General features: G+C 43.1%; 1 protein-coding gene across 1 annotated transcript; it reads right to left on the bottom strand.

The window, feature by feature from the left end:
• Positions 1-65: 65 nt before the first annotated feature.
• On the bottom strand, positions 66-8731 carry LOC140935891 (uncharacterized). Its single transcript, XM_073385467.1, has 6 exons — positions 8307-8731; positions 5976-6437; positions 4710-5090; positions 3913-4335; positions 1836-2422; positions 66-956 (listed from the first exon to the last, which is right to left on the bottom strand). The coding sequence occupies exons 1-6, from the start codon at positions 8636-8638 to the stop codon at positions 628-630; spliced, it is 2514 nt and encodes an 837-aa protein (XP_073241568.1). The 5' UTR covers positions 8639-8731; the 3' UTR covers positions 66-627.
• Positions 8732-9670: the final 939 nt, after the last annotated feature.

Below are 9670 nucleotides of genomic sequence, written 5' to 3'. Positions count from 1 at the left end.
TTAGCCTGTTCTCGGCTTCCAGGTCACAGAGTCAATACAAATGGAAACAGTGTTACTTCAGCACGTTCCATAAAACCGCTGAAGAGGAAGTTACTCGCGGTTCTGTTATCAATTTTACGGAAGGTTCTCTCCTTTTTTTGCTCGCGCTTATGTTCTTGACGTCATTAAATGACATTGGGCGGGAAACTTGACCCCCTTGTTGCGTTCGTCAGGTTGGTAAGGAGAAGGACTGGGGACTAGGCTGCTGAGAACATTGAGAATTGCATGGAGTTTAGCGAGATCCCGGTGAATACAAAGAAAGACGTTACCGGAAATCACGAACATTTTTTTGTGTCATGCTTTTAATGGTTATTCAAGAGAACAGCTTACAAAAGTTAAATGAAGTTAGCATTGTTAGTAGGTTACGTTAAATATCGGCAGTTAAAACATGTAAGGCCAACCATATCAACACTATCAACAAGTAGTCGGACTTAATAACACTAAACATTTAATAACCTGTATACTTTTGTCCCCTCCCATCGCCTTCTGCCGCAAAAAAAAATGATTAAATAATATACGTTAGTGGGTTAGTGCAAATTAAAGCTGTTCTCCAGTGGTATTCCGTATTTTCATCTTCCGGTCACGTGTTCACAGATAGTCGTTAACATTAACCGTCGCCCCAGTCTCCTTACTCATCTCATTGGTTATCGACGATGGCGGTGATGCTTCCTGGTCAGCGGCTGTTGGCGGAGAATCGAACACTTGAGGTGTACCTGAGGTGTCCGTGAAAGAACTGGGATCAATAGAAGCTTCCTCGTTCTTGTCCGCCTGGTTTTCAGACGTTTGGGAGTTGGGATCGACGGTGGTTGGCGTGTTCTCGTCCGGTTGTTCAGAAGTTTTGAAGGAACCGGGGTCTGCTGAAGTTGGCACGTTCTTCTCATCTGTTTCCTGGTGGGCGTTCTGTACAACTGGTTGGTCTAAACAAACAAAAAGCCAAAAATGTACATAACCATAAATAAATAAGTCCAAATGATGATAGTCCTTATGCATGATTACGTCAGACAAGCAAAGTTCACCACCAAGCCTCGTTTTGAAGTTGTAATTCCGTGAAGATTTCCAAGGCAGCTGAGGCCTGTTTCAAATGTCGTGCTACTGCCGTTTTAAGCTGGCTCGACTTCAGCACGACTCTAACACGACTGTATCACGACTTGGTTTTAGAGGTCGAATTTAACTCAGTCGAATAAAATAGCTGTTGCGGAAACAAAACTAAAAAACAAAAAGCGTTTTAGTGAATTGTTAAAATGTATTCTAATGTATTTGTAATTTATGAATTGAGTTCGGCACGGCAGCAGCGCGACATTTGAAACCAAGTCGAGCTACTGCCGTGTGTAGCAAGGCAAAATTCGATCAATTTAGTTCGGCACGGCAGTAGCACGACGTTGGAAACGGGCCTTAGGTAAACTTAGATAAGGGCCATTACGTCCTAATCTGTAACCTCATTCAAAACGTTTAACACCCAGAAGTCCAAGAAATCTCAAACGAAACATTGACTCGTAGTAAATAACAACAAACGGCAAAATTCTAACTTTCTTTTAGCCAAAGAACTTGTAAATTGCTAAACTGAAGGATTTTCGCACAATTTCATGGAGACTAGAATCAAACTGTTAAAATCTGGCTCAACTGGAAAGCATTGCTGCGAAAACACTGTTTAACTAGGCTTTTTTCCTGTAAAAAGGTTACCATGGAAACAATCCTAGAGTCAAACACGCACCCTCAACAATTTGTAAATCATTTTTATAATTTTAAGTAACGAATGAGTCCATCCTTCGTAAATAATAATTAATACTAAAACTGACCTTTGATGCGCCTTAAGCGGAACCTGGATGTTTTCCTTCGAATTTTGCGCCAGCCATGTCTTCCTCGCATCCTCGCTCGTCCTCGACGCAGCCGGATTCTTCGGAGTCGTCCCCGTAACACAGCCCGCAGCTTGTTACAGCAGTTTCTCACGCGCCGCCAAATCTTTCCGTAGCGTATCTGCAAGGTGCCACCTCTGGAAGGCACATATCTCCAGCGACCTCTCAAGCGGACTCCAAATCGTCTACCTCGCAGTATGACCCTTCGTATCTTGCGCATATATCGGATGGTCCATCTACCGCGCCTTCTTTTGACATAATGCCATCCTCCTCCTAGCCTTAGTCGCAACTTCACTTGGCTCTTTCTTCGACCGAATTTGACCCATTTCTTTCGGTAGTAAAGCCTGGGTCGTCCTCTTAGGAAGCGGAGTACTCTACCTTTGCGTCTGTAATTTACCACGAGTCGTCCTTTTTTCGGGTAGATCCAGCGTGCTCTTCCGCGGATGATAATCTTCATACGACGGACTAAACGCCTTAGTCGTCGCCAACGTCCCTTTCGATAACGTACATACGTTCTTCCTCCTCGGATTCTGAGAAATAAGAAAAATAAATAAGTAAGACGTGGCTTTAAGGTTGGCAGAGTGTGGGAAAGCTGCATACTAGAAAGAAACACACGATAACCCTCGTCAAACTTTTCATTTGCAATAAACTATCGTAAACGCCCTTTTAAGGGCTCTCCCCACTAGCGCTCTAAATTTCTTTCATAGTACATTCTCCTTTAAGCCCTGCCTACCCCCAATCTTCGTCACCTTCTTGCAGAAGACAAAACAACAGAAATGACAGTGGTTTAAATTTCGACAGGTTAGAATCTTATCACACAGCCCAGCCTCCGCTATCGGCCACTGTCAAACAGCACCTGCTTCTACAAAAGGGACCCTAAATTTTGTAAGCAGGTTGTGTTTGATCGTCCGGGTGAACGTAGTCCTGAATAGGGCTGCTGTTGTTGACGGTGACTGACGTTTCGACAACCTGTGCGGTAGTCATCTTCAGAGTCAAACAGAGTTGTCTCACGTCAGTTGATGGTAACTTTGGTTATTGACCTGATTGGTCAATTAAGTCGCGATGTTATTGGTCGTCTGTCAGCTAGGCCGTGATGTTATTGGCTATGAAGACTCGTGATGTCATTGGTGTTTCTCGATCCGTCTACTGTCACAGTTAAACAGTCGTTTATTGTTAGTCAAATTGTCAGTTGTCCAGTCGTTCTCTTGTAGTTAGTTTTGCTTGATTCCATCAATAAGTCATTTCTACGTTGCCGGTAACTGTTGACTACGATTCAGTGGCGAAAACATGCCGACTGCTCTCACCACTAGAGCTTCAAATTATTACCATATCCTTGTCTCTTTTGAGGCCGACCTACCACAATCCCCTTCCTTTCCCACAGCACAGAAAAAAAAAAACAGAAATGACGTTTGAGACTGGGACGGTTTTTTGCCGAATATGGATCAGTTTTGGGTAACAAAGTGGGTCCCAGTTTCCCGCGCAACGTCGTCATAGCCAATTTAAAAAGTGATGACAGAGACCATTAGACTCGAGGACGAGGACCTCAGTTTTCGCTAAAATCCGTAGTAGAATGACGACGGCATCGAGTTTTCAAGCTAAAATGACGCCGGTTCACGCTCGCCCACTACTTAGTATTAAGAAAATCTCATTCTCGTAGCCGCCCTTGTCGCAGAATTTAAAGGTGTCTTACCTCCCTAAACTGGAATGTCCCATAATGCAATTCTACGCAACTCCGACCTAGTCTCACACTCTGCTTAAAAATGGCCGATTCATTTAAATCTTGCCTCGATTTCAGAAAGAAAAAATCGTGTCTTACTTTTTTGGAGTTGGTGAGTTTTTTTAATAACCTCTACCCTCTGCCAGGCCTGAAAGCTTAAAAAGAGCACAGGTGGTTGACTAGAACGTTCACGGCGGTTGATAATTGAGCGAATGCCCAAATCAGGAAACTTGTGGAATTTGTCTTGAGGTTTCCTGGTTTGCTTATGGCAAGTTTTTTTTCGTTATTGTCTTATAGCCTCACCTCAATCTATACTTCCTGCCCTTGACGCGGAACCAGAACCGTCTTCTTCGCCTGTACACTCGTCTGAACCTGTTACGGAATTTGATAGTCAGGCTGCCGTTTCGTCGCCCATATCGGCGGCGACGGCGGCGTCTTCGTCGTCCGAACCGTCTCCAGTACCGCCTTCGCCTCCTGCGTTTTCGCCTTCTCCTGATACGACGACCACGGCGCGTAGAAGGACGTCTCCACTTCCCTCGGTAAAGGAATCGAAGTCTGCCGTAGCTGAAGCGAAGTCTTGTTAGCTTTCTACGGTAGCGGAACCTCAGGGTTCTACCTACTCGTCTGACTCGGCGATACCGTCTCTTTACCCGAACGTTAAGCCTTCTTGATGGAACTCTGAACCACCTTCGTCTAAGGCGATAACGGATTAACCCCCTTCGGATTCTGTTTTAGAAAAAAGCAACTCGTGGTTAATGTTTGGACAAAATCTTAAAAGAGTTGTGTTTCCAAACTTATCGAAATGGCACAGGGCACTAATGACGTTAAAGTGACTTATTTGCAAACGTTAGTCGTATGTCAATTTTGTCATAGTCAGGAAAAACATGGCATTATAATGACCAAGACAAACAAAAGTGAGGAATTCGAAGAGCTAAATCCAAAAGGGCATCAGCGTTCTTTTTTTTTCTCTGTTGAACACGGATTTGTCAAAGTTCTTTTAAGGTTACAGAGGCCATTAGCTAAGTAATCATCTGATATAAACAGAAGGAAACCAAAGCAAGGATTTAAATCTGTCGTTGTCTCAAGAATGTTAATTGTACCTCAAGCTGCAACGTCTGCGTCCATAGCGGAAATAGAACGTCCCACGACTCTTGTAAACTGTCCTCCACCGTCTGGTAACATATACCCGCATTACACCGTACCTCCTTCGTCTTCTGAACCGTCTTCGTCGGCGCCTTCTAGTACGTCTGACAGGCTTTCGCCGTCTTACACGTACCCATCGCTTGCCTTTACGATAAGATACGGTTGTGCGAGTTATACGAATAACCTTGTATCTTCTACCGACGCGAATAACGGATCTTCTACCACGTCTTATGATTCTTCTCCATTTTCGTCCTACACGGGTGTAGAGGCGATATTTCTTGTTGGCAATGCGTCGCCAGGCTCTTCTGAAGCGGTAGTATAATTTTCCATATTTAAACCTATCGTGAGAAGCGGAAAAAAGAGAAAAACAAGCGACGAAATTAGAAAATTCAAGATATCAGATATTAATTGAAGATATTACTTACAGCATGTTCGATTGACTCTATTCCAGAATAAGAATAAATGGAAGAAACTCTGGAAATCACTTAATGTTTTGGCATTCATTGTATTGCAAAATCTAGGAATCTGCTTGAAATAAAATATTCCAATAAATGTAGCGTTCAAGTGGTCCAAAAATCAGTCACGCTAAAAGAGATTGGTCTTCAAAACTTTTGCGTATTCTTATTCTGGAATACAATCAATCCAACGCACATTTAGGTTTCTGGGAAACTGCCCACCTACCCCTCCCTGAGTCAACATTTACCCTAAGTGAGAGGTAACTGTTAAAGTTGGCTTAGAAGAAGGGTGGGTGGACAGTTTCCTAGAAACCTAAATTGATCCAGTTATTTTTCGGAGGGTCAGTATATTGCAACGGACAAGGAGACAGATGACAACAGCGTTAAGAGGCAGAATATTAAAGTAAGTCACTTCATGTAGATTTTTGACGGATCGATCAATCACGGGGTAAAAATTGTGTGATAGCTGTTGGGAAGCGTTTTTGGTAGTGTTCAAACTAGTCTAACTATTTGGCATTACGGATGTGGCAACGCATTCTAAAATAAAATGGGACCCACAACACTTGCAAAGGAAACTTGAAAACCTTGGACATAATGCCCAATGTAATGCCCGGGAAGAAATCTTTTGGGCTACACTTCAACGATAGAAAAATTCTGCAACTTGAGGGCCTTGACAGCTAGTAGTTTAACATGTTGCGTTTGCGTTTTATGCCGCTTTAAAACTTTTTCGAGATAACCAACAAAACCAAACCTCAGTTTTTTTATTACCTGATTATTCGTCGCCGACCTCCCAGGCGTAAAGTTAACCTTCTCTTCCACCGGTAGATTACCCTAGTCTTCTTGCCGTAATAAACTTTAAGCGGGCTTGTACTTCTCCTGTAACGCCTTGTTCGTCTTTGACGTCGCCGTTTTCGCCGTTGGAGCCGTCTAATCCTTCGCAGCTTTCGCCTGTAGCGGCGAAGCTTGCGTCTATGCCGACGGCGCCGACGTTGTCGTAGGCGGCGTCCTCTCCTTGGTCTGTATGAAAGACGCCTCCACTTCCGATTTCGACGGAAGAGGAACCGTCCGCGCCTTAACCTAATTCGACGGTATCTGTTGCCGAGACGAACGCTAGTACGGCCCTTGTATCTCCTTGTAGTTCGCCATCGTCTGAAGACTAAGACTTGGGGCAGACGGATAACCCGATTCCATTTTCGTCTGTAATAGAACAATACCCTACCAGAGCGATATCTGCAAGTCCAACACACACAAAAAGACACGCATTAAGCATCAGCGTTTTTAGTTGGTGAAACAAGCGACTCAGAAGAAACAATCCGAGAACTCCCAAGAGGAGTCGAAACGGATGAATTTAGGTTTCTGGTAAACTGCGCACCAGCCCCTCCCCTAAGCCAACATTAACACTTACTTCTCGTTTAGAGCAAAATGTTGGCATAGGGGAGGGGTAGGTGGGAAGTTTCCCAGAACCTTCTGGTTACTTGTCCAGATGTTCTACCGCTGAGGTACTGGAGACTTATGGGAGCAAAGGCCACTCAACTAGGTTCATGTAACAAACATCTTACATACTTCTAGGACTGGAATGTCAATATGTGCTTTATAAGCAATTTCCAAGATTGTAATCTTGGGTACATCTTCTTGATATTATCTGTAGGCAACATGCTGCACCATGCCAAAAATGCACGGGCACACTAGTTTACAAAAAACTGTCAACTGACCATCAGAGAGTAAAGTACAGGTCCCAGTTGTTCAGAAGGTGGATTGCGCTATCCACTGGATAAAGCACTATCCATTGGATAACGCAATTGGTTTCCCTAATACTTATCCCATGGATAGCGCTTTCCATCTTTTGAACAACCAGGGCCAGGTCCCAGTTGTTCAAAATGGTGGATAGCGCTATCCACCGGATAAATCTCTATCCACTGGATAGCGCATTTGGTTTCCCTAATATTTATTCACTGGATAGTGATTTATCTGGTTCCAGTTGCTCAAAAGTTGGATAGCGCTATCCACCGGATAAATCACTATCCAGCGAATAACGCAATCGTTTCCCGTAATACTTATCCGCTGGATAGTGATTTATCCGGTGGATAGCGCTATCCAGCTTTAGGGAAACAAATTGCACTATCCAATCCACCTATTGAACAAATGAGGCCAGGCTCCTTTCGTTCAAACGTTGGATAGCGCTATTCACCGGATAAATCACTATCCAGCGGATAAGCATTAGGGAAATCAATTGCGTTATCCACCGGATAGAGATTTATCCGGTGGATAGTGCTATCCACCTATTGAACAAATGAGGCCAGGCTCCTTTCGTTCAAACGTTGGATAGCGCTATTCACCGGATAAATCACTATCCAGCGGATAAGCATTAGGGAAATCAATTGCGTTATCCACCGGATAGAGATTTATCCGGTGGATAGTGCTATCCACCTATTGAACAAATGAGGCCAGGCTCCTTTCGTTCAAACGTTGGATAGCGCTATTCACCGGATAAATCACTATCCAGCGGATAAGCATTAGGGAAATCAATTGCGTTATCCATTGGATAGAGATCGATGGATAGCGTTATCCACTTTTCGAACAACTCGGCCCAGAAGTATAAAGTCAGCATCACTTAATGAAAACAAGCAGTTAACAGCTCAAGCGTCGCGATCAATAGGCGAATCGTTGATTACGTTTTTTCCTTCACTAGCAAATGCCTTTCATTGTCTGATCAAGCTATCAAAATAAAATCTCTGAATATCAAAAGAGAAGAACAATTTCAGTTACCTGTGAAAATTTGAGCAAGATATACGGAAAAAATTAGTTTTCGATCGCTGCTATTTCCTTTGCTATTGCCTGCAATGAGCTGAAAATTACACAAATTTTTCAAATTAACCAACTCTTTCAACTTTTGGATTTAATTTGTGCAGACGGTGACGCCTTCTGGGCTAACTCGAATGCTAATGAGCCGAAAAATGTACACCATGACGTCAGCAAAGATTGGCCTATAACAAAGTGACAATCCGTATCGTGAGAAGCTACCCTGAGCATAAGAATATTTTCGTCCTACTTTCCTGAACTCTTATTACACCAGAATTACAAGAGGGTATATTTTTTTACCTGACTAGTCTATAACCACGTTTGAAGCGAAGGAAGAGTCGCCTTCTTCGTCTATAGATATTTCTATAGCGTCTCCTGAAGTACACGCGCATGACGCAACCGCGTCTGCGACGTCCTCCTCGTCGTCTTCGGCGACGCCGTCGTCGTCTACGCCTCTTTCTTCGACGTAATCTTCTGCGTGTTCGTCTTCGTCTTCTCCTGCGGGTCGTCCTTCGGGACCTTGGTCTCACCCACGTTTTTCGGTAGAAAATTCTGAGTCTTCCGCCTATGAATCGGAACTGTCTCCTCTTCTTCCTAAACCGGATACGGGGCTTGCCACGATAGTAACGCATGGTTCTAAAGCGCCGTCCAAATCGGAATTGGACAGGCCGTCTCCTCAACCACCGGTAGCGCCTTCCAAACCGGATGCCAATCTTGCCTCGTGTGTACCTAAAAGAATGCGTTGAGACACAGTTGAGTAGCTGAGCACAATAGACGTAACCGCTTTGTGAGTGTTTCAAAGTATTACGCGGACTTTGACAACTGAAAATCGCAACTTTAGAAATATGGAATGATTTTAATTTCTTCGAAATGTTGAGACAGAAATATCCTGCCCCAGCGTTTCAAAGGAAAAGGGCGGCTCAAATGGGAGAAAGGAGCAGACGACATATCTCCGTCACTCCTGGTAATAAGAAACTGGATTAAGAGCCTCCTCGCACAAATTTGCCACCTTAATACCCAAAAATACAAGAACCAGTTTAGCCAAGCAAGATCAAGGAGGTTCATATATGTGTGTTAGAGGTAAATTATGATAAACAATTTAACAAAAGAAGTGTAACTTTGAGTTGTAAATTTAAGTGTAATAAGAACATACTGTACTAAACTATACATGTATAAAATTTTGTAATCAGTTAATAATATAATTGTGAATGAATAAAAAGTTCATTTACTTTTCTGGTAATCAACAATCCATAAGCTCCTTCATAAAAATTAAGAAGCCTGAGAAGCTCCACAGTAACGAAGGAAAAGAAAAGGAGAAAAAGAAAGAGCGAGGAGAAGGAAAGGAGGAGAAGAAAAAAAAAAAGCAATGGTTGCACTCTTAGTTTTATAATGGCTACTTTATTATTAGTATTAGAATGTTACACCTAGCTTACGGTTTGAGTGGAATCAAGTCTGGATGATAAAGATAGTTTTGCAAGTATCTAGAAACTATAATTAGTCATAAATGCGCTTAGTTGGCTTTCTAGAAACCGCTAAAAGCCGTTTAAATCATTTAGCACTACCGTAAAATTTCGAAAATAAGCCCCGAGGCTTATATTTTTCAAAGGCCCTTTATGAGGAGCTTATATTTGGAGGGGGTTATATTCGGAGGGGCTTATGTACGG

This window comes from Porites lutea, chromosome 4 (genome assembly GCF_958299795.1).
Source record: "Porites lutea chromosome 4, jaPorLute2.1, whole genome shotgun sequence".
NCBI classification, from domain to species: domain Eukaryota; kingdom Metazoa; phylum Cnidaria; class Anthozoa; order Scleractinia; family Poritidae; genus Porites; species Porites lutea.
The sequence above is the reverse complement of the archived record's forward strand: the minus strand, read 5'-3'. Positions and strand labels throughout refer to the sequence as shown.